Source organism: Cygnus atratus, unplaced genomic scaffold (assembly GCF_013377495.2).
Source record: "Cygnus atratus isolate AKBS03 ecotype Queensland, Australia unplaced genomic scaffold, CAtr_DNAZoo_HiC_assembly HiC_scaffold_57, whole genome shotgun sequence".
NCBI classification, from domain to species: Eukaryota; Metazoa; Chordata; class Aves; order Anseriformes; family Anatidae; genus Cygnus; species Cygnus atratus.
The window spans coordinates 1,549-25,735 of record NW_026110182.1 but is presented as its reverse complement, the minus strand read 5'-3'; the positions used below and the strand labels follow the sequence as shown (position 1 = coordinate 25,735).

The 24,187-nt window shown below is 60.0% G+C and overlaps 3 protein-coding genes and 1 pseudogene across 3 annotated transcripts; all 4 read left to right on the top strand.

Annotated features, from left to right (window-relative positions):
- Positions 1–848: 848 nt before the first annotated feature.
- On the top strand, positions 849–9,332 carry LOC126913757 (PHD finger protein 7-like). The gene is made up of 9 exons (XM_050716949.1): positions 849–1,286; positions 1,478–1,640; positions 1,731–1,846; positions 1,937–2,050; positions 2,200–2,404; positions 2,755–3,128; positions 8,583–8,707; positions 9,035–9,126; positions 9,219–9,332. Exons 1-9 carry the CDS (start codon positions 1,138–1,140, stop codon positions 9,330–9,332), a joined length of 1,452 nt encoding a protein of 483 aa, XP_050572906.1. The 5' UTR covers positions 849–1,137.
- Positions 3,939–11,572, top strand: LOC126913756 (PHD finger protein 7-like). Its single transcript, XM_050716948.1, has 6 exons — positions 3,939–9,711; positions 9,903–10,065; positions 10,156–10,271; positions 10,362–10,475; positions 10,625–10,829; positions 11,180–11,572. Exons 1-6 carry the CDS (start codon positions 9,563–9,565, stop codon positions 11,570–11,572), a joined length of 1,140 nt encoding a protein of 379 aa, XP_050572905.1. The 5' UTR covers positions 3,939–9,562.
- Positions 11,573–14,547: 2,975 nt separating this feature from the next.
- On the top strand, positions 14,548–17,473 carry LOC126913755 (PHD finger protein 7-like; annotated as a pseudogene).
- Positions 17,474–20,027: 2,554 nt separating this feature from the next.
- Positions 20,028–23,772, top strand: LOC126913766 (PHD finger protein 7-like; the record flags this gene model as incomplete). Its single annotated transcript, XM_050716956.1, is given in 11 exon segments — positions 20,028–20,071; positions 21,231–21,355; positions 21,683–21,774; positions 21,867–21,968; positions 22,235–22,359; positions 22,551–22,713; positions 22,804–22,856; positions 22,858–22,917; positions 23,008–23,121; positions 23,271–23,389; positions 23,554–23,772. Coding segments are annotated over 11 exon segments (1,216 nt in total), but the record flags the coding sequence as incomplete, so codon positions are not given.
- Positions 23,773–24,187: the final 415 nt, after the last annotated feature.

Here is a 24,187-nt window from a genome sequence, read left to right as displayed (position 1 = left end):
GATAAAAGGCTGCTGGGCTCGGGCCGTGCCTCAGTGCGATTTGGTGAGTTGGGGAGAGAGCAGGGAGGAGGGGGCTGGCCGGGGCTGCCGAGGGAGGAGGGGTCCCACACCTCGGGCCCGTGCTACAGACTCACCCTCGTCCTGCTTCTCCCTCAGGGTCGGCAGAGGAGCGTGTGGAGGAGAAACCCCGGCACTGCTGGGGCAGCGACTCTCCAAGTGCTCGCTGTCGAAGTGCACCATGTCTGCAATGAAGCGGAAGGCTCCCGACTCGAGGGAACAAGGTGAGAGAAAAGCATCCCATCCCACAGGAGGGCGGGGAGGGGCTGGGGGGGGTGCCTGTGGCTGAGAGGGGAGGCAGGGGCAGGCAGGGGCTCCCCAACCACCCCGGGGCAGGGCCCCTCTGCTCCTTGGCAGGGGGGGCCCAGGTCGGGCTGTGGGTGCCTGCTGGGACCCTTGTGCCTGCTGTGCCCCCTTCCCCTCCACAGCCTCTGGCCCTGCCCATCAGCCAGCGTGGCAGGGACAGAACAGGCCCTCGGGGACAGTCCCTCAGGGACACCTGGCCCCGCAAAGGCGCTCAATGGCTGTGCCGTTTGCTCTCTCCCCTCCAGCATGCATGCTGTGTGGCCGGGCAGATGCTGACCCAAACATCTGCGGCCCCAAACACAAAAGGAATGGGCTCTGTGCCCACGCGTTTTGCCTGGTGAGTTCTCCGTGGCTCCTGTCAGCATCCCACCAGGGACGGTCCCTTCCTCTACGACCCCTAATGAGATCCTGCTCTTTTCTCTTCTACAGTATTTTGTGGATAGCCTTTCACGGCGTGGAAGCACTGCGCAAACACATAGAGGGGTACCGTCCTGACGACATCCGATGCGCGATCAAGCGGGCATCCCAGAAGGTGAGGACCTGATGGGGAACAGGGAGGTTTGTGCCAGGAGATGCTCCCGCAAGCTTAGCCTGGACCCCAAGGAAGCAATCCCAGCCTTTCCAACCTGCTCCGGGACAAACTGCTGCTCTGGCAGACGAGCCTCGTCCGCCAGGCGGGTCTGCAGAGTGTGACCCAGCAGCGCCCGCACCCTGTGCCCTGCCCTGCCCAGGGGTGTGGGGCCAGCGGTGGCGGCGGCATCGAGCCTGCTGCTAATGGGGCTGCTGTGTTCTTTTCAGCAATGCTTCGTTTGTGGCGAGCGAGGGGCCACCATCACCTGCACGGAGACGGGCTGTGAACGCAGCTTCCATCTCCCCTGCGCCTCGGAGGGAGAATGTGTCACCCAGTTCTTTGGGCGGTACAGGTAAGGGCTGCCAGCACCAGCCAAGCAAGAGAGGACCCCACGGTGGTGCTTCCCAGCAGCCTGGCAGAGCCAGAGGCAGCGCCAGAGCCTGGATGGGCCTGGGGCTCCTTCACGTTCCTCTGCCCTCCTCGCCACAACCGCGGCAGGCCCAGCACTTCTCACCTCGCCCTTCCCTTCCCTCTCCCCCCCAGGTCCTTCTGCTGGGAGCACCGCCCTCAGCAGGCAGTGCAGGCAGCTCCAGAGCAGGACACCACCTGCACCATCTGCATGGACCCTGTGGGGGACAGCAAGTCCTACCACACCATGGTGTGCCCAGCCTGCAGTCACGCCTGGTTCCACCGGGGCTGCATCCAGGTAGGAGCCCTCCCCTCACCCTGCGGGCACGGCAGGTGCTCAGCAGCACCAGGGCCCGCTCACCTCTCACCGCATGTGTTTCTGCTGCAGGAACTGGCCATACACACAGACAATCACCGCATCAAGTGCCCCGTCTGCAGAAACAGGGGGGAGTTTCGTTCAGAAATGTCCATCATGGGGATCCGAGGGATCCGAGTCCCAGTCAGGTTGGTGTCCCTCTGCCCTGCTCTCTAGACACGAGGGCACAAGCGCTGCGCATGGCCAGGGACTGGACAATTTCGTCCCTTCTCTTGCAGAGGACCAGCCTGGGAGAACAACAACGCCTCTGCATCGCTGCAAGAGAGGTGCCGGCGCTGTACTGCCAGGGAATGCCTTTACCCACAAGGCAGGGAGCAGGCGGAGGGACAGGGGTGAGTTGCCTCAGCAGCCATCTGCGGCTCTGCACAGGTCCTCAGCCTCAGCACATGCTGGGGGAGCCAGGACAGAGCACAAGGGGTGTGCCGGCCACTCCCTGGCTCAGACACTTTGTCCTCACAGCCACAACTCTTTGCTTCCCCAGGCCCTGGCAGCTGCTCCTGTGCCGCTCCTGCGCTGCCGAAGGCACCCACCGGCGCTGCTCCAACTTGACCAACAGCGCAGGCACCTGGGAGTGCGACAGCTGCGCTGGCGTGGGCACCAGCAGCCAGGCAGCACTGTGGCCATTACAAGGGATCCTGGTGACTGACAGTAGAAGACGGGAGAGAGACCGGACGACGATCCGCCATGTACTTTGGGCACCAGGCACCTTTAACCAGCCCCGAAGACGCCATGACACCAGTGCTGAGAGAAGCACTCACAGCCCTAACACTGAAACAACACCAGGAACCTCCAATCGCCCCATGGTGCCCGAAGACAGACACCCCGCCAGCCAGCGGGGGCGACCCCGGACGAGAAGCCGCTCACCGCTGGAACGTCCAGCCCCAGATCCCCAGAGCCGGCCCCGAAGACGCCTCAGGAGCAGCCATGCACCACAAACTGGTGGTGCTGGGAGCAGCAGCAGCACCAGATCTGCCAGGCGGGCGGCATCAGGGTCCCCCAGTGGATCCCCGGGGCCTGAAGAGAGACAATGCTCCAGCCAGCAGGGGACGGCCCAGAGAAGCCGCTCCCCATTACAACACCAGGCCCCAAATACCCAGAGGCAGACCCGAAGACGGCATCGGAGCAGACGTGCTACAACCCCCAGTGCTCAGAGCAGCAGCGACAGCAGCAGCAGCTCTGCCAGTGGAACAGCACCAGGAACCTCCAGTCGCTCCACGGTGCCCGAAGGCAGACACCCCGCCAGCCAGCGGGGGCGACCCCGGACGAGAAGCCGCTCACCGCTGGAACGTCCAGCCCCAGATCCCCAGAGCCGGCCCCGAAGACGCCGCAGGAGCAGCCGTGCACCACAAACTGGTGCTGGGAGCAGCAGCAGCACCAGATCTGCCAGGCGGGCGGCATCGGGGTCCCCCAGTGGGTCCCCGGGGCCTAAACGGAGACGATGCTCCAGCCAGCAGGGGACGGCCCACAGAAGAAGCCGCTCCCCATTCCAACACCGGGCCCCAAATACCCAGAGGCAGACCCGAAGACGGCGTGGGAGCAGACGTGCTACAGCCCCCAGTGCTCAGAGCAGCAGCAGCAGCAGCTCTGACAGCGAAACGGCATCGGGGTCCTCCAGCGATTCCCCGGTGCCTGAACGCAGCAGCCGCTCCAGCCACGCCGGGCCAGTCCGGATGCGAAGCCGCTCCCGGTTACAACATCGGGCCCCAAATCCCTACAGCCGGCCTGAACAACGCCACGGGAGCAGCCGTGCTCCAGCCCCACGTCCTGGCTCCAGTCCCCAGCCGCCATCACAATAAAGCTTGCTGCCAATCCCATCTGTGCTGAGAGATCACGCGCGCGCGTCAGCTTCAGCCTCACTCGCGCGACTAAGCCATGTCCCCCTGCTCCCCTGCCTCCCCCCCATTAGATAGCGGAGCTACGGAACCGCAGATCAGGTCTCCGCAGTCGCTTCATACAAAAGTACATCTCAATCACACGTCACACAAGTCTCACCCGACTGCCAAGGCAATACTTAGTATTTCTTACCTTGGCCTGTGCACAGAGCTACCGGGTCGATTCTCAAAACCGGAGTGCCTTTTTTTTTCCCCCCTAATTCTTCACCAGTCCTGCCTTCTTAACCAGCCTTGCTTCCTTTGTCAGCTCTCTGCAGAACCACCGTCGCCAAGGCACAGGACCGCTGAAATCAGCAGGGCATGCCTTCCTGCTGCGGTGGTAGTGGGACTCCCCAGAAGGTGACTGGCTCCCGGACGAGCCCCCACTTTGTGAGAAACGCTCTGCAGCCAATAACATAGGCTCAGGCGAGGATCTCAGTGAAGTAGCTTTTTTATTCACGATTGCAATGGCAGGCGTCTTGCAAGCAGGAGCGTGCCTATTAGTTCCATAGCACAATTTATATAGTTTCTCTCTCGACGACCGGGACCCTCCCCTGTTTCCCCATTGAATGGGAAGTTCAGGTTCACAACCTATCCGACGCTTCACAGATAATGCACGGCTTTCAATTACCAGCCTCTTATTTTTCAAGTTTCTCCTGAGTTTTACGCTGTGAGGTGGCAATATTTTTTACCTTATCAGACTTGATGTGACACCGTGATTTATGCCTAATTGCATTAAAGAGAACGGTTGTAGTCTGCATTTCACAAGGTTGTCTGGTAAGCTTTTATCACTGCAACCGTATCTCAATATCACATTCCTTCCTCCTAAGCAATGTAAAATCTCATTCAAAACCACAAAAACAGGCCTTCTTACGCTTTTTAGGCTCCAAAGCCTTCTTTTCAGGCTCCAGAACATCCACTTGGCATCCCAAGTCTTCTTCTGATCACTGTGGTTTTACTCGGGTGGGCAGCCGAGCTCCACCACAACCGCTCTCTCACTTCCCCCCCCCCCCCAAAGAGGAAGGGCGAGAAAATACAACACAAAGAGCTCGAGGTTTGAGATGAGAATGATTTAATTAAAGGGAAAGGGGAGAAAAAAGAAATAAAAGAAACAATAAGGCCGCACGGAAGCACGTAGAGAAAGAAAAAAAAGTTATTCTCTACTTCCCATCAACGAGCGATGTTTGGCCACATCCTGGGAAGCAGGGCCTCAAAACGCGTAGCGGTTGTTCAGGAGGACAGACCCCTCCCCCACGAGAGCCCCCCTTTTTATTGCTGAGTGACATCAGGTGTTATGGAATATCCCTTTGGTTGGTTTAGGTCAGCTGCCCTGGCGATGTCCCCTCCCCATCACTTGCCCACCCCCAGCCTGCTGGCTCTTGGGGGCTTGGAGGGAGTCCCGATGCTGTGCCAGCACTACGCAGCAACAGACACAACACTGGAGTGATACCAGTGCTGTTCCAGCTACGACTGCAGAGCACAGCACTGTGTGGGCTGCTGCAGGGAAAGGTGACTCCATCCTAGACAGACCCAACACAATCACCTAAACCCTCAGTTTGCAGGCCCAGGGGCTCCTTTGTAGGGACCAAGCCCTTTGGTTCAGGGCCCTGAGACTGCTCTCTGCAGACAAAGCTGGATTCTTATTGCATACACCCTCACTTTTATGGCCCAGGCTGTCATTTTCAGGGCACGATGCCTTATCTTTAGGGCCCCCAGTTGCACTGTGAGGTGCAGAGCTGCCTTTTAGGGTACAAAGCCTTATTTGTGAGGAAATACCCCGCTTCTTCAGGTCCCAAATCCTCACGCTAGGAGACAAGGCCTCAATTTGAGGGCCCAGAGCCTCCTTTAAGGGTCCAAACACCCATTTGGAGGGACCAAAGCATCATTGTAGGGTCCAGTCCGTGAGCCAGAGACTCCAAAGGCCCAGGGTCCAGGTCTAAAGCCTCACCTTGACGACCAAGCCTCCCCACGCTCCCGCTCCGTCCCCATTTTAAGTCTTCAAAGCCGCATTAGTAAGCCCCCGTGTTTCCTCTCTAGGCTCCGAAGCCTTCTTTTCAGGCTCCAGAACCTCCTCTTGGCATCACAAGTCGTCTTCTGATCGCCTAAACCCTCAGTTTGCAGGCCCAGGGGCTCCTTTGTAGGGACCAAGCCCTTTGGTTCAGGGCCCTGAGACTGCTCTCTGGAGATAAAGCTGGCTTCTCATTACTTACACCCTCGCTTTTATGGCCCAGGCTGTCATTTTCAGGGCACAATGCCTTATCTTTAGGGCCCCTTAGTTGCACTGTAAGGTGCAGACCTGCATTTTTAGGGTACAAAGCCTTCTTTGTGAGGAAATACCCCGCTTCTTCAGGTCCCAAATCCTCACGCTAGGAGACAAGGCCTCAATTTGAGGGCCCAGAGCCTCCTTTAAGGGTCCAAACACCCATTTGGAGGGACCAGAGCGTCATTGTAGGGTCCAGGCTGCAAGCCAGAGACTCCAAAGGCCCAGGGTTCAGGTCTAAAGCCTCACCTTGACGACCAGGCCTCCCCACGCTCCCCCGTGACTGCTCTCTGGACACAAAGCTGGCTTCTTATTGCTTACACCCTCACTTTTATGGCCCAGGCTGTCATTTTCAGGGCACAATGCCTTATCTTTAGGGCCCCCAGTTGCACTGTAAGGTGCAGACCTGCATTTTTAGGGTGCAAAGCCTTATTTGTGAGGAAAGCTCCCTCCCTCCCCATTTTAAGTACTATAAATATGAGGGGTTAGAGGGGGGTTGGGTGAAGGGAAGGGTTGTGTTGTCATGGTGGCTTGGGGGCTTACCATACCCACCCCAGCTGATGTTTGCTCTTTTGTCAGCTTTAATCCAGAAGCGGGATCTTAACACGGAAAACACAGGGGAGACTTTACTGCTCTCCACATCTACCTTAAAGGAAGTTGTGGGGAGCTAGGGGTCGGCCTCGTCTCACAGACAACTAGTGACAGGACTAGAAAGTATGGCCTCAAGTTGTGCCAGAGGTTTAGTCTGGAAATTAGTGGTGGTTTTCTCGGGTGGGCAGCCAAGTTCCACCGCAGCCTCTCTCTCACTCCCCCTCCTGAATGGGAAAGGGGGAGAAAATACGATGCAAAGGGCTCAAGGGTTGAGATAAGAATGGGGACATCACTCAACAATTATTGTGACAGGCAAAACAGACTCAGAGCAGGGAGACATTAAGAATTATTGCCTATTACTAACAAGCTAGAGAAGTGAGAAACAAAAGAAAGAAACCCAAAACACCTTGCCCCCATCCACCCTCCTCTACCTCTTTAACCAAGTGGTGCAGGGGAATGGGGGAATGGCGGTTCTGGTCAGTCTATAGCACTTCGTCTCTGCCGTTCCTTCTCGGTCACTCTCTTCCCCTGCTCCAACGTGGGATGCGGTCGTTCCCAAAGTGATCCTGCGTGGGCTTCCCACAGGCAGCAGCTCTTCAAGAACTGCTCCAGATACGGGTCCGTACCACGGGGTCCATCCGTCAGGAGCACACTGCTCCAACCTGGGTCCCCCACGGGCAGGCAGCTCCTGCCAGGTCACCTGCTCCTGCGTGGGCTCCTCTCCACGGGCTGCAGCTCCGGCCCGGAATCTGCTCTGGCGGGGATCCTCCACAGGCTGCAGCCTGCTTCAGTGTAGGTCCACCTGCTCCACCGTGGCCTCTTCCACGGGCTGCAGCGTGGAACCCTGCTCCACCGTGCTACTCCATGGGCTGCAGGGGGACAACCTGCTTCACCGTGGTCCTCGCCACAGGCCGCAGGGGAACTTCTGCTGTGGTGCCTGGAGCACCTCCTCCCACTCCTTCACTGACCTTGGGTCTGCAAGGCTGTTTCTCACTCCTCTCTCTCTCCCAGCTGCTGTTCCGCAGCAGCTTTTTCCCTTTCTTAAATATGCTCTCACAGAGACGCAAACAACACCGCTTATTGGCTTGGCTCTGGACAGCAGCAGGGCCCTTATCTAAAATGGGGCAGCTTCTGGATTCTTCGCACAGAAGCCACCCCTATGGGCCCCCGCTACCAAAACTTGCCAAGTAGGCCCACTACAATTTCTTCTCAGAAAGAATAGTCAGGAATTGGAACGGGTTGCCCAGGGAAGTAGTGGAGTCACCTGGGGGTGTTCAAGGAAAGGCTGTACGTGCTGCTTAGGGACATGCTTTAGTGGGTGACATTGGTAGTAGGGGGATAGTTGGACCAGATGATCTTGAGGGACTTTTCCACCCTTAATGATTCTACGATTCTGTGATTCTAATTAGGAGGCTTTGAACCCTGATGGTGAGAGTTGGAGAAAGGAGTCAGGGCTCAGACCGGACTGTCAACTGCAGTAAAGACTATTAAGACCGCTGGCTTTGTAACGTCTCTTGCTGATGTCTGGGGGAGAAAACGAGCTCTGGTCTCACCCTGCTCTCGAGAAACCGTGGAGGAGAAGGACGTGAGGAGGGAGCAAGCTGCGAGCCAAACGCCAGGTGTCCTGCGGCTGTCCCGGAGGGTGGCAATGCTGGCCCAAAGGTGCGGTGCAGGCGCCGCCACTCCAGGGCTGCAGCCCTGTCCGAGGGACATCTCCGCTCCTGCCTGTGGCACGGGGAGCGTTGCCAGCAGGCCGAGGGAAGCAATCCTTCCTCTCCACCGCGTGCCGCGGGACCCGGCGTTTGAGCCCACGCCGGCTGCAAGAGCGGCCACCCTCTTGCTTGGGTGCCAAGGGCCCAGGCCCCAGCGGGGCACCTCCAGCCACCCCCGTGAGGCGGGGGCTCTGTCACAGTGGGTCCCTGCCCAAACGGGGGGCGTGCGGTGGTGATGTCACAATGGCCACTGTGACCCGCGGGGCGAGGAGCAGATAAAAGGCTGCTGGGCTCGGGCCGTGCCTCAGTGCGATTTGGTGAGTTGGGGAGAGAGCAGGGAGGAGGGGGCTGGCCGGGGCTGCCGAGGGAGGAGGGGTCCCACACCTCGGGCCCGTGCTACAGACTCACCCTCGTCCTGCTTCTCCCTCAGGGTCGGCAGAGGAGCGTGTGGAGGAGAAACCCCGGCACTGCTGGGGCAGCGACTCTCCAAGTGCTCGCTGTCGAAGTGCACCATGTCTGCAATGAAGCGGAAGGCTCCCGACTCGAGGGAACAAGGTGAGAGAAAAGCATCCCATCCCACAGGAGGGCGGGGAGGGGCTGGGGGGGGTGCCTGTGGCTGAGAGGGGAGGCAGGGGCAGGCAGGGGCTCCCCAACCACCCCGGGGCAGGGCCCCTCTGCTCCTTGGCAGGGGGGGCCCAGGTCGGGCTGTGGGTGCCTGCTGGGACCCTTGTGCCTGCTGTGCCCCCTTCCCCTCCACAGCCTCTGGCCCTGCCCATCAGCCAGCGTGGCAGGGACAGAACAGGCCCTCGGGGACAGTCCCTCAGGGACACCTGGCCCCGCAAAGGCGCTCAATGGCTGTGCCGTTTGCTCTCTCCCCTCCAGCATGCATGCTGTGTGGCCGGGCAGATGCTGACCCAAACATCTGCGGCCCCAAACACAAAAGGAATGGGCTCTGTGCCCACGCGTTTTGCCTGGTGAGTTCTCCGTGGCTCCTGTCAGCATCCCACCAGGGACGGTCCCTTCCTCTACGACCCCTAATGAGATCCTGCTCTTTTCTCTTCTACAGTATTTTGTGGATAGCCTTTCACGGCGTGGAAGCATGCGCAAACACATAGAGGGGTACCGTCCTGACGACATCCGATGCGCGATCAAGCGGGCATCCCAGAAGGTGAGGACCTGATGGGGAACAGGGAGGTTTGTGCCAGGAGATGCTCCCGCAAGCTTAGCCTGGACCCCAAGGAAGCAATCCCAGCCTTTCCAACCTGCTCCGGGACAAACTGCTGCTCTGGCAGACGAGCCTCGTCCGCCAGGCGGGTCTGCAGAGTGTGACCCAGCAGCGCCCGCACCCTGTGCCCTGCCCTGCCCAGGGGTGTGGGGCCAGCGGTGGCGGCGGCATCGAGCCTGCTGCTAATGGGGCTGCTGTGTTCTTTTCAGCAATGCTTCGTTTGTGGCGAGCGAGGGGCCACCATCACCTGCACGGAGACGGGCTGTGAACGCAGCTTCCATCTCCCCTGCGCCTCGGAGGGAGAATGTGTCACCCAGTTCTTTGGGCGGTACAGGTAAGGGCTGCCAGCACCAGCCAAGCAAGAGAGGACCCCACGGTGGTGCTTCCCAGCAGCCTGGCAGAGCCAGAGGCAGCGCCAGAGCCTGGATGGGCCTGGGGCTCCTTCACGTTCCTCTGCCCTCCTCGCCACAACCGCGGCAGGCCCAGCACTTCTCACCTCGCCCTTCCCTTCCCTCTCCCCCCCAGGTCCTTCTGCTGGGAGCACCGCCCTCAGCAGGCAGTGCAGGCAGCTCCAGAGCAGGACACCACCTGCACCATCTGCATGGACCCTGTGGGGGACAGCAAGTCCTACCACACCATGGTGTGCCCAGCCTGCAGTCACGCCTGGTTCCACCGGGGCTGCATCCAGGTAGGAGCCCTCCCCTCACCCTGCGGGCACGGCAGGTGCTCAGCAGCACCAGGGCCCGCTCACCTCTCACCGCATGTGTTTCTGCTGCAGGAACTGGCCATACACACAGACAATCACCGCATCAAGTGCCCCGTCTGCAGAAACAGGGGGGAGTTTCGTTCAGAAATGTCCATCATGGGGATCCGAGGGATCCGAGTCCCAGTCAGGTTGGTGTCCCTCTGCCCTGCTCTCTAGACACGAGGGCACAAGCGCTGCGCATGGCCAGGGACTGGACAATTTCGTCCCTTCTCTTGCAGAGGACCAGCCTGGGAGAACAACAACGCCTCTGCATCGCTGCAAGAGAGGTGCCGGCGCTGTACTGCCAGGGAATGCCTTTACCCACAAGGCAGGGAGCAGGCGGAGGGACAGGGGTGAGTTGCCTCAGCAGCCATCTGCGGCTCTGCACAGGTCCTCAGCCTCAGCACATGCTGGGGGAGCCAGGACAGAGCACAAGGGGTGTGCCGGCCACTCCCTGGCTCAGACACTTTGTCCTCACAGCCACAACTCTTTGCTTCCCCAGGCCCTGGCAGCTGCTCCTGTGCCGCTCCTGCGCTGCCGAAGGCACCCACCGGCGCTGCTCCAACTTGACCAACAGCGCAGGCACCTGGGAGTGCGACAGCTGCGCTGGCGTGGGCACCAGCAGCCAGGCAGCACTGTGGCCATTACAAGGGATCCTGGTGACTGACAGTAGAAGACGGGAGAGAGACCGGACGACGATCCGCCATGTACTTTGGGCACCAGGCACCTTTAACCAGCCCCGAAGACGCCATGACACCAGTGCTGAGAGAAGCACTCACAGCCCTAACACTGAAACAACACCAGGAACCTCCAATCGCCCCATGGTGCCCGAAGACAGACACCCCGCCAGCCAGCGGGGGCGACCCCGGACGAGAAGCCGCTCACCGCTGGAACGTCCAGCCCCAGATCCCCAGAGCCGGCCCCGAAGACGCCTCAGGAGCAGCCATGCACCACAAACTGGTGGTGCTGGGAGCAGCAGCAGCACCAGATCTGCCAGGCGGGCGGCATCAGGGTCCCCCAGTGGATCCCCGGGGCCTGAAGAGAGACAATGCTCCAGCCAGCAGGGGACGGCCCAGAGAAGCCGCTCCCCATTACAACACCAGGCCCCAAATACCCAGAGGCAGACCCGAAGACGGCATCGGAGCAGACGTGCTACAACCCCCAGTGCTCAGAGCAGCAGCGACAGCAGCAGCAGCTCTGCCAGTGGAACAGCACCAGGAACCTCCAGTCGCTCCACGGTGCCCGAAGGCAGACACCCCGCCAGCCAGCGGGGGCGACCCCGGACGAGAAGCCGCTCACCGCTGGAACGTCCAGCCCCAGATCCCCAGAGCCGGCCCCGAAGACGCCGCAGGAGCAGCCGTGCACCACAAACTGGTGCTGGGAGCAGCAGCAGCACCAGATCTGCCAGGCGGGCGGCATCGGGGTCCCCCAGTGGGTCCCCGGGGCCTAAACGGAGACGATGCTCCAGCCAGCAGGGGACGGCCCACAGAAGAAGCCGCTCCCCATTCCAACACCGGGCCCCAAATACCCAGAGGCAGACCCGAAGACGGCGTGGGAGCAGACGTGCTACAGCCCCCAGTGCTCAGAGCAGCAGCAGCAGCAGCTCTGACAGCGAAACGGCATCGGGGTCCTCCAGCGATTCCCCGGTGCCTGAACGCAGCAGCCGCTCCAGCCACGCCGGGCCAGTCCGGATGCGAAGCCGCTCCCGGTTACAACATCGGGCCCCAAATCCCTACAGCCGGCCTGAACAACGCCACGGGAGCAGCCGTGCTCCAGCCCCACGTCCTGGCTCCAGTCCCCAGCCGCCATCACAATAAAGCTTGCTGCCAATCCCATCTGTGCTGAGAGATCACGCGCGCGCGTCAGCTTCAGCCTCACTCGCGCGACTAAGCCATGTCCCCCTGCTCCCCTGCCTCCCCCCCATTAGATAGCGGAGCTACGGAACCGCAGATCAGGTCTCCGCAGTCGCTTCATACAAAAGTACATCTCAATCACACGTCACACAAGTCTCACCCGACTGCCAAGGCAATACTTAGTATTTCTTACCTTGGCCTGTGCACAGAGCTACCGGGTCGATTCTCAAAACCGGAGTGCCTTTTTTTTTCCCCCCTAATTCTTCACCAGTCCTGCCTTCTTAACCAGCCTTGCTTCCTTTGTCAGCTCTCTGCAGAACCACCGTCGCCAAGGCACAGGACCGCTGAAATCAGCAGGGCATGCCTTCCTGCTGCGGTGGTAGTGGGACTCCCCAGAAGGTGACTGGCTCCCGGACGAGCCCCCACTTTGTGAGAAACGCTCTGCAGCCAATAACATAGGCTCAGGCGAGGATCTCAGTGAAGTAGCTTTTTTATTCACGATTGCAATGGCAGGCGTCTTGCAAGCAGGAGCGTGCCTATTAGTTCCATAGCACAATTTATATAGTTTCTCTCTCGACGACCGGGACCCTCCCCTGTTTCCCCATTGAATGGGAAGTTCAGGTTCACAACCTATCCGACGCTTCACAGATAATGCACGGCTTTCAATTACCAGCCTCTTATTTTTCAAGTTTCTCCTGAGTTTTACGCTGTGAGGTGGCAATATTTTTTACCTTATCAGACTTGATGTGACACCGTGATTTATGCCTAATTGCATTAAAGAGAACGGTTGTAGTCTGCATTTCACAAGGTTGTCTGGTAAGCTTTTATCACTGCAACCGTATCTCAATATCACATTCCTTCCTCCTAAGCAATGTAAAATCTCATTCAAAACCACAAAAACAGGCCTTCTTACGCTTTTTAGGCTCCAAAGCCTTCTTTTCAGGCTCCAGAACCTCCTCTTGGCATCCCAAGTCGTCTTCTGATCGCCTAAACCCTCAGTTTGCAGGCCCAGGGGCTCCTTTGTAGGGACCAAGCCCTTTGGTTCAGGGCCCTGAGACTGCTCTCTGGAGATAAAGCTGGCTTCTCATTACTTACACCCTCGCTTTTATGGCCCAGGCTGTCATTTTCAGGGCACAATGCCTTATCCTTAGGGCCCCTTAGTTGCACTGTAAGGTGCAGACCTGCATTTTTAGGGTGCAAAGCCTTATTTGTGAGGAAAGCTCCCTCCCTCCCCATTTTAAGTACTATAAATATGAGGGGTTAGAGGGGGGTTGGGTGAAGGGAAGGGTTGTGTTGTCATGGTGGCTTGGGGGCTTACCATACCCACCCCAGCTGATGTTTGCTCTTTTGTCAGCTTTAATCCAGAAGCGGGATCTTAACACGGAAAACACAGGGGAGACTTTACTGCTCTCCACATCTACCTTAAAGGAAGTTGTGGGGAGCTAGGGGTCGGCCTCGTCTCACAGACAACTAGTGACAGGACTAGAAAGTATGGCCTCAAGTTGTGCCAGAGGTTTAGTTTGGAAATTAGTGGTGGTTTTCTTGGGTGGGCAGCCAAGTTCCACCGCAGCCTCTCTCTCACTCCCCCTCCTGAATGGGAAAGGGGGAGAAAATACGATGCAAAGGGCTCAAGGGTTGAGATAAGAATGGGGACATCACTCAACAATTATTGTGACAGGCAAAACAGACTCAGAGCAGGGAGACATTAAGAATTATTGCCTATTACTAACAAGCTAGAGAAGTGAGAAACAAAAGAAAGAAACCCAAAACACCTTGCCCCCATCCACCCTCCTCTACCTCTTTAACCAAGTGGTGCAGGGGAATGGGGGAATGGCGGTTCTGGTCAGTCTATAGCACTTCGTCTCTGCCGTTCCTTCTCGGTCACTCTCTTCCCCTGCTCCAACGTGGGATGCGGTCGTTCCCAAAGTGATCCTGCGTGGGCTTCCCACAGGCAGCAGCTCTTCAAGAACTGCTCCAGATACGGGTCCGTACCACGGGGTCCATCCGTCAGGAGCACACTGCTCCAACCTGGGTCCCCCACGGGCGGCAGCTCCTGCCAGGTCACCTGCTCCTGCGTGGGCTCCTCTCCACGGGCTGCAGCTCCGGCCCGGAATCTGCTCTGGCGGGGATCCTCCACAGGCTGCAGCCTGCTTCAGTGTAGGTCCACCTGCTCCACCGTGGCCTCTTCCACGGGCTGCAGCGTGGAACCCTGCTCCACCGTGCTACTCCATGGGCTGCAGGGGGACAACCTGCTTCACCGTGGTCCTCGCCACAGGCCGCAGGGGAACTTCTGCTGTGGTGCCTGGAGCACCTCCTCCCACTCCTTCACTGACCTTGGGTCTGCAAGGCTGTTTCTCACTCCTCTCTCTCTCCCAGCTGCTGTTCCGCAGCAGCTTTTTCCCTTTCTTAAATATGCTCTCACAGAGACGCAAACAACACCGCTTATTGGCTTGGCTCTGGACAGCAGCAGGGCCCTTATCTAAAATGGGGCAGCTTCTGGATTCTTCGCACAGAGGCCACCCCTATGGGCCCCCGCTACCAAAACTTGCGAAGTAGGCCCACTACAATTTCTTCTCAGAAAGAATAGTCAGGAATTGGAACGGGTTGCCCAGGGAAGTAGTGGAGTCACCTGGGGGTGTTCAAGGAAAGGCTGTACGTGCTGCTTAGGGACATGCTTTAGTGGGTGACATTGGTAGTAGGGGGATAGTTGGACCAGATGATCTTGAGGGACTTTTCCACCCTTAATGATTCTACGATTCTGTGATTCTAATTAGGAGGCTTTGAACCCTGATGGTGAGAGTTGGAGAAAGGAGTCAGGGCTCAGACCGGACTGTCAACTGCAGTAAAGACTATTAAGACCGCTGCCCTTGTCTGCCAGGCGGGTCTGCAGAGTGTGACCCAGCAGCGCCCGCACCCTGTGCCCTGCCCTGCCCAGGGGTGTGGGGCCAGCGGTGGCGGCGGCATCGAGCCTGCTGCTAATGGGGCTGCTGTGTTCTTTTCAGCAATGCTTCGTTTGTGGCGAGCGAGGGGCCACCATCACCTGCACGGAGACGGGCTGTGAACGCAGCTTCCATCTCCCCTGCGCCTCGGAGGGAGAATGTGTCACCCAGTTCTTTGGGCGGTACAGGTAAGGGCTGCCAGCACCAGCCAAGCAAGAGAGGACCCCACGGTGGTGCTTCCCAGCAGCCTGGCAGAGCCAGAGGCAGCGCCAGAGCCTGGATGGGCCTGGGGCTCCTTCACGTTCCTCTGCCCTCCTCGCCACAACCGCGGCAGGCCCAGCACTTCTCACCTCGCCCTTCCCTTCCCTCTCCCCCCCAGGTCCTTCTGCTGGGAGCACCGCCCTCAGCAGGCAGTGCAGGCAGCTCCAGAGCAGGACACCACCTGCACCATCTGCATGGACCCTGTGGGGGACAGCAAGTCCTACCACACCATGGTGTGCCCAGCCTGCAGTCACGCCTGGTTCCACCGGGGCTGCATCCAGGCAGGAGCCCTCCCCTCACCCTGCGGGCACGGCAGGTGCTCAGCAGCACCAGGGCCCGCTCACCTCTCACCGCATGTGTTTCTGCTGCAGGAACTGGCCATACACACAGACAATCACCGCATCAAGTGCCCCGTCTGCAGAAACGGGGGAGTTTCGTTCAGAACTGTCCATCATGGGGATCCGAGGGATCCGAGTCCCATTCAGGTTGGTGTCCCTCTGCCCTGCTCTCTAGACACGAGGGCACAAGCGCTGTGTATGGCCAGGGACTGGACAATTTCCCTCCCTTCTCTCGCAGAGGACCAGCCTGGGAGAACAACAACGCCTCTGCATCGCTGCAAGAGAGGTGCCGGCGCTGTACTGCCAGGGAATGCCTTTACCCACAAGGCAGGGAGCAGGCGGAGGGACAGGGGTGAGTTGCCTCAGCAGCCATCTGCGGCTCTGCACAGGTCCTCAGCCTCAGCACATGCTGGGGGAGCCAGGACAGAGCACAAGGGATGTGCCGGCCACTCCCTGGCTCAGACACTTTGTCCTCACAGCCACAACTCTTTGCTTCCCCAGGCCCTGGCAGCTGCTCCTGTGCCGCTCCTGCGCTGCCGAAGGCACCCACCGGCGCTGCTCCAACTTGACCAACAGCGCAGGCACCTGGGAGTGCGACAGCTGCGCTGGCGTGGGCACCGGTAAGAGGCAAAGGCCTCATGCTGCTGGGCTGTGGCCAGGCAAGGCCTGGCTGCAGGGGCTCAGGGCAGCCTTGCCAGAGTCTCTCTGACCCTGGACGGATCAGAGCCTCTACTGCCGTGGGTCTGGAAGTCCATCCCACTCACCTTCCTGTCTCCCCTTACAGCCTCCAGTGCCAACCTGGGGCTCGCCGGCCCCAGCACCTCCAGTCCAGAGCCTCTGGGGCCCTCCCGTGGCTCCCCAGCACCTGAAAGCAGCAGCCTCAGCAGCGCCAGCAGCCAGGCAGCACCGGGGCCATCCCACAGTTCCCAGGTGACTGAGAGGAGGCGGCCAGGGACAGAACAGAGGACAATCTGCCAGTCTGTACGCCAGGCCCAAGACACCTGTAACGATCCTGGAAGAAGCCGCTGCAGGAGCAGCCGTGCTGCAGAACCCAGCGCTGGGAGCAGCACCCCCAGCTTGGCCAGCCAGAGGGCACCAGGAACCTCCAGTCACTCCTTGGTGCCCGAAGGCACACACCCCGCCAGCCAGCGGGGGCGACCCCGGACGAGAAGCCGCTCACCGCTGGAACGTCCAGCCCCAGATCCCCAGAGCCGGCCCCGAAGACGCCGCAGGAGCAGCCATGCACCACAAACTGGTGCTGGGAGCAGCAGCAGCACCAGATCTGCCAGGCGGGCGGCATCGGGGTCCCCCAGTGGATCCCCGGGGCCTAAACGGAGACGATGCTCCAGCCAGCAGGGGACGGCCCAGAGAAGAAGCCGCTCCCCATTCCAACACCAGGCCCCAAATACCCAGAGGCAGACCCGAAGACGGCGTGGGAGCAGACGTGCTACAACCCCCAGTGCTCAGAGCAGCAGCAGCAGCAGCTCTGACAGCGAAACGGCATCGGGGTCCTCCAGCGATTCCCCGGTGCCTGAACGCAGCAGCCGCTCCAGCCACGCCGGGCCAGTCCGGATGCGAAGCCGCTCCCGGTTACAACATCGGGCCCCAAATCCCTACAGCCGGCCTGAACAACGCCACGGGAGCAGCCGTGCTCCAGCCCCACGTCCTGGCTCCAGTCCCCAGCCGCCATCACAACAAAGCTTGCTGCCAATCCCATCTGTGCTGAGAGATCACGCGCGCGCGTCGGCTTCAGCCTCACTCGCGCGACTAAGCCATGTCCCCCTGCTCCCCTGCCTCCCCCCCATTAGGTTGATTAGAAAAGCAACGCAATTCCAGTCAGCACGTTTGGCTTAATCACATTGTCCAAAAGGTGTTACGATCTACACAGCCAGACATGTCGTTTGGGCTGCACATGTCCCAGTTATTAGCCAACCGTCACCCTGTAGACTATGGCACCTAGAATTAGGAGCCGTCAAATTAAAGTGTCTTTGACGAATTGTAGTATGAACATTCCCTGTGAGATTCCAAAGTTCCACTCCATTAAAACACCCCTCTCTTTCTAACTGCGCATTCATTAGCGCAGGCCCGTGAGGCTTTCAGGTCAGAATCAATACGATACAAGCTTGCATCTCCCACATCCAAGTGAAAACCATGCTTAGGTGTGATTGTTGCACAATCGCAATTGCACGCAGTTACGATTCCTTGCCCTCCCCACCCACGTTGAACTTGGGCATCATAACGCACCACGGGGCCTTATCATATGCATGGGCTTCGCAAGGCTGCTGTTGACAATTTGGAATAACGGGGAGTGGCACGACGAAATAAGGTAGATACCAAGATGTTTCAAGCACAGGTTCTGCTCACCACCGATGTGGGCATCTAATCCCCGAGGGTGATGTAAGCAATACCAACAAGACGATTTGTTACCTAGCTGCCGAATGCAGCACCAACAGCGCAAGCAGCCAGGCGGCACCGGGGTCCTCCTGAGGCTCCCCACCGTTGGGCAGCACCAGCCCCAGCACCGCCAGCCAGGCAGGACTGGGGCCCTCCTTGGCTCCCTGGTACCCGAGAGCAGCAGCTCCAGCACCCTCAGACTGACAGGAGTGGGGATGCCCCACAGCTCCATAGTGCCCGAGAGCAGCAGCGGCTCCAGCCACCCTGGACCAGAGCAGAGGACAACCCGATCATGGTTACAACGTCCAGCCCCAAATCCCTACAGCCAGCCCAGAACACGCTGCAGAACCAGGCATGCGCTAGCCCCAAGTGCCGGCCCTAATCCCCAGCCCCCAAGCCCAATACAGTTCTGAGCCAACCTCTCCCTGCTCCCCTCTTCCCGCTTCCCATCTTCCCCCAGGCTGCTTGCTTTGCAGGGGAGCCCATGGCAGCGGGGATGAGCACTCTGGACATGCTCTTTCCCAGTGGCACACGTGGGTGATCACAGCGCTGCAGCGCTGGAGAGGAGGTCGGGGCTGGCAAGAGGCGGGACAGGTGAGAGCAGGGCTGGCAGCTGGCTTTGGGCTCTTGTATGGCCTTGCCGTTAGTGCAAGGACTTGGCTTCGGCTTATCCGGGTTGTTCAGGCCAGGCTCGTGAGCCTGCAAGAAAGGGAGAAGTTTAACGGCAGCATCCTCCCCAGCAGGTTTGGGTCTGGGCGTCTGCCTGTCTTACGTGCGCTCTGGCACCGGTGCCTGTGAAGAATGACGTCGCGAGGTGCTGGGCCTGCTCTCTCAAGGAAGAACTACAGGCTGAGCACTGAGCCGGAGAAGTCCAAGGTCGCAGGTACGGGCTGTACACGCCTCGCACAAGCAGGACCTCTGTGGAGCGGGGTGAGCGCCCCTCGCCTCGCTTGAGACCGACTGCCTCCAGTGGCAGTGGCCGTGCTGAGAGAGGCGTGGTGGGGCAGAAACCGAGTGAATCCCTGAGCCGAGGCGAGATCTTGGGTGGGCCTTTCCTGCAGAACGAAGGACTCCGCCAGAAACTCATGTCGCGGTGCCCTTTCTCCAGCCGTGTGGTGCTGGAGGACGTGGCGTTGCCTGTCTTTGTCCCGTCGGACTCCGGGAGTTCCTCTTCCAGGGCAGACGGCCTCTCGGGTTCTCGGATTAATGCTTTCCTCGGAAATGATGATACTGCTGGGCAGTCCGTTTGCTCTTGCACCGGCCAACCCAGCACAATCCTGCTTGTGAGACCGCAAGGCTGGTATTTGAGGGCTCCGTGGCACCCACAGCTAAGGCAAGCTGCTTTGTGGGGCACCGGGGATTGTTCTGCACAAGGAAAGCTACTGCGAGGCATACAGCCTTAAGGAGGCTGTGAGTTAGCCTAGATGAGCTGTGTCTGCGAGCCTTTCTGTCCCCGCATCTTCTCCAGCACAGTTAAGAGATGTAGTAGCTACAGAGAACGTTCCAGGTACAAGCAGGACATCAGGAAGTGCAGTGGTGGTGTTATTATTTTTATTTTTATTTCCCTTGGAAATGAAATTGGGTCCTCACATCCAGCTTTTGAAGTAACTTTATCTGCAAGTAGCAGAGCAGCGTTCCTGAGGACGTAGTTTCACGCGAGGGGACGACTGTACAGCCTCCCACTTGTATTGGAGAGCAGCTCACACTGGAAGGAGCCCCCTGTTGCGGAGATGCGCTCCATAATGCTGGTGTCTAGGGCCGTTAGTGAAGACAGTGAGAAGGTAAATGGCTTCTCGAAGCTGTCTTCCCCCGTGCCGATCTGCAACCTTGTTTTCTTGTAGTTATCAATTTTTTGCTTGTGCTTGAAATGAATGGTGCGAGTTCACCTCCTGACTCCTTAAGCTTACTTTTCTCTCCTTTTTCACACGGGATAGTGAACAGCAGGCTGCTGAATGCACTCTGCACATGCTCCGTCCCAGTGGCACACGTGGGCGATCACAGCGCTGCAACTCTACTCTGCGCTGGTGCGGCCTCACCTCGAGTACTGTGTGCAGTTCTGGGCACCACAGTACAAAACGGATGTGAAACTGCTGGAGAGCGTCCAGAGAAGGACGACAACGATGGTGAAGGGCCTAGAGGCGAAGACGTATGACCAGCGGCTGAGGTCACTTGACCTGTTCAGCCTGGAAAAGAGGAGGCTGAGGGGAGACCTCAGCGCGGCCTACAGCTTCCTCACGAGGGGGAGTGGAGGGGCAGGCGCCGATCTCTTCCCTTTAGCGACCAGCGATAGGACCCGAGGGAACGGTGTCAAGCTGTGGCAGGGGGAGGTTCAGGCTGGACATCAGGAAGAGGTTCTTCACCGAGAGGGTTGTCGTGCACTGGAACAGGCTCCCCAAGCATGTAGTCACGACACCAAGCCAGTCGGAGTTTAAGAAGCGTTTGGACTGTGCACTTAGTCACACGCTCTGAATTTTTGGGTAGACCTCTGTGGAGCCAGGAGTTGGACTTGACGGTCCTTATAGGTCCCTTCCAACTCAGGCTATTCCATGATCCTATGAACCCTTGAGAGGCGACTGGGGCTGTGAGAGCGGAGCCGTTCACCTTGAGTTGCAGCAGCCACAGGCTCCGTGCCCTGTGTCGCCCTGCATCGCATGAGGGCTGCCTGAGTCCCCAGCCTGCCTGCCTGCATCCAACCATCATCTGAGCACAGCCTGCTCCCCCACGGGGGTTCCTGCAGCTCTGGGGGCACTTCCTGGGGCTCCCCGACATGGGAGAGCCGCGTGCCAATGGGGTCTGCTGGGCTGCTTTGGGTGCAGGACACACAACATGAGGCCTTTCCAGAAGGTGGCTTTCTAACGTCTCTTGCTGGTGTCTGGGGGAGAAAACGAGCTCTGGTCTCACCCTGCTCTCGAGAAACCGTGGAGGAGAAGGACGTGAGGAGGGAGCAAGCTGCGAGCCAAACGCCAGGTGTCCTGCGGCTGTCCCGGAGGGTGGCAATGCTGGCCCAAAGGTGCGGTGCAGGCGCCGCCACTCCAGGGCTGCAGCCCTGTCCGAGGGACATCTCCGCTCCTGCCTGTGGCACGGGGAGCGTTGCCAGCAGGCCGAGGGAAGCAATCCTTCCTCTCCACTGCGTGCCGCGGGACCCGCTCCTCGCGGGGCGAGGAGCAGATAAAAGGCTGCTGGGCTCGGGCCGTGCCTCAGTGCGATTTGGTGAGTTGGGGAGAGAGCAGGGAGGAGGGGGCTGGCCGGGGCTGCCGAGGGAGGAGGGGTCCCACACCTCGGGCCCGTGCTACAGACTCACCCTCGTCCTGCTTCTCCCTCAGGGTCGGCAGAGGAGCGTGTGGAGGAGAAACCCCGGCACTGCTGGGGCAGCGACTCTCCAAGTGCTCGCTGTCGAAGTGCACCATGTCTGAAATGGAGCGGAAGGCTCCCGACTCGAGGGAACAAGGTGAGAGAAAAGCATCCCATCCCACAGGAGGGCGGGGAGGGGCTGGGGGGGGTGCCTGTGGCTGAGAGGGGAGGCAGGGGCAGGCAGGGGCTCCCCAACCACCCCGGGGCAGGGCCCCTCTGCTCCTTGGCAGGGGGGGCCCAGGTCGGGCTGTGGGTGCCTGCTGGGACCCTTGTGCCTACTGTGCCCCCTTCCCCTCCACAGCCTCTGGCCCTGCCCATCAGCCAGCGTGGCAGGGACAGAACAGGCCCTCGGGGACAGGCCCTCAGGGACACCTGGCCCCGCAAAGGTGCTCAATGGCTGTGCCGTTTGCTCTCTCCCCTCCAGCATGCATGCTGTGTGGCCGGGCAGATGCTGACCCGAACATCTGCGGCCCCAGACACAAAAGGAATGGGCTCTGTGCCCACGTTTTTTGTCTGGTGAGTTCCCCGTGGCTCCTGTCAGCATCCCACCAGGGACGGTCCCTTCCTCTACGACCCCTAATGAGATCCTGCTCTTTTCTCTTCTATAGTTTCTTGCGAATGGCCTTGATCGGCCTGGAAACCTACAGGAGGGAATTTTGGGATTTTTACTGGAGGATATACAGCACACAATCAAGCAGGCATCCCAGAAGGTGAGGACCTGATGGGGAACAGGGAGGTTTGTGCCAGGAGATGCTCCCGCAAGCTTAGCCTGGACCCCAAGGAAGCAATCCCAGCCTTTCCAACCTGCTCCGGGACAAACTGCTGCTCTGGCAGACGAGCCTCGTCCGCCAGGCGGGTCTGCAGAGTGTGACCCAGCAGCGCCCGCACCCTGTGCCCTGCCCTGCCCAGGGGTGTGGGGCCAGCGGTGGCGGCGGCATCGAGCCTGCTGCTAATGGGGCTGCTGTGTTCTTTTCAGCAATGCTTCGTTTGTGGCGAGCGAGGGGCCACCATCACCTGCACGGAGACGGGCTGTGAACGCAGCTTCCATCTCCCCTGCGCCTCGGAGGGAGAATGTGTCACCCAGTTCTTTGGGCGGTACAGGTAAGGGCTGCCAGCACCAGCCAAGCAAGAGAGGACCCCACGGTGGTGCTTCCCAGCAGCCTGGCAGAGCCAGAGGCAGCGCCAGAGCCTGGATGGGCCTGGGGCTCCTTCACGTTCCTCTGCCCTCCTCGCCACAACCGCGGCAGGCCCAGCACTTCTCACCTCGCCCTTCCCTTCCCTCTCCCCCCCAGGTCCTTCTGCTGGGAGCACCACCCTCAGCAGGCAGTGCAGGCAGCTCCAGAGCAGGACACCACCTGCACCATCTGCATGGACCCTGTGGGGGACAGCAAGTCCTACCACACCATGGTGTGCCCAGCCTGCAGTCACGCCTGGTTCCACCGGGGCTGCATCCAGGCAGGAGCCCTCCCCTCACCCTGCGGGCACGGCAGGTGCTCAGCAGCACCAGGGCCCGCTCACCTCTCACCGCATGTGTTTCTGCTGCAGGAACTGGCCATACACACAGACAATCACCGCATCAAGTGCCCCGTCTGCAGAAACGGGGGAGTTTCGTTCAGAAATGTCCATCATGGGGATCCGAGGGATCCGAGTCCCAGTCAGGTTGGTGTCCCTCTGCCCTGCTCTCTAGACACGAGGGCACAAGCGCTGCGCATGGCCAGGGACTGGACAATTTCGTCCCTTCTCTTGCAGAGGACCAGCCTGGGAGAACAACAACGCCTCTGCATCGCTGCAAGAGAGGTGCCGGCGCTGTACTGCCAGGGAATGCCTTTACCCACAAGGCAGGGAGCAGGCGGAGGGACAGGGGTGAGTTGCCTCAGCAGCCATCTGCGGCTCTGCACAGGTCCTCAGCCTCAGCACATGCTGGGGGAGCCAGGACAGAGCACAAGGGATGTGCCGGCCACTCCCTGGCTCAGACACTTTGTCCTCACAGCCACAACTCTTTGCTTCCCCAGGCCCTGGCAGCTGCTCCTGTGCCGCTCCTGCGCTGCCGAAGGCACCCACCGGCGCTGCTCCAACTTGACCAACAGCGCAGGCACCTGGGAGTGCGACAGCTGCGCTGGCGTGGGCACCGGTAAGAGGCAAAGGCCTCATGCTGCTGGGCTGTGGCCAGGCAAGGCCTGGCTGCAGGGGCTCAGGGCAGCCTTGCCAGAGTCTCTCTGACCCTGGACGGATCAGAGCCTCTACTGCCGTGGGTCTGGAAGTCCATCCCACTCACCTTCCTGTCTCCCCTTACAGCCTCCAGTGCCAACCTGGGGCTCGCCGGCCCCAGCACCTCCAGTCCAGAGCCTCTGGGGCCCTCCCGTGGCTCCCCAGCACCTGAAAGCAGCAGCCTCAGCAGCGCCAGCAGCCAGGCAGCACCGGGGCCATCCCACAGTTCCCAGGTGACTGAGAGGAGGCGGCCAGGGACAGAACAGAGGACAATCTGCCAGTCTGTACGCCAGGCCCAAGACACCTGTAACGATCCTGGAAGAAGCCGCTGCAGGAGCAGCCGTGCTGCAGAACCCAGCGCTGGGAGCAGCACCCCCAGCTTGGCCAGCCAGAGGGCACCAGGAACCTCCAGTCACTCCTTGGTGCCCGAAGGCACACACCCCGCCAGCCAGCGGGGGCGACCCCGGACGAGAAGCCGCTCACCGCTGGAACGTCCAGCCCCAGATCCCCAGAGCCGGCCCCGAAGACGCCGCAGGAGCAGCCATGCACCACAAACTGGTGCTGGGAGCAGCAGCAGCACCAGATCTGCCAGGCGGGCGGCATCGGGGTCCCCCAGTGGATCCCCGGGGCCTAAACGGAGACGATGCTCCAGCCAGCAGGGGACGGCCCAGAGAAGAAGCCGCTCCCCATTCCAACACCAGGCCCCAAATACCCAGAGGCA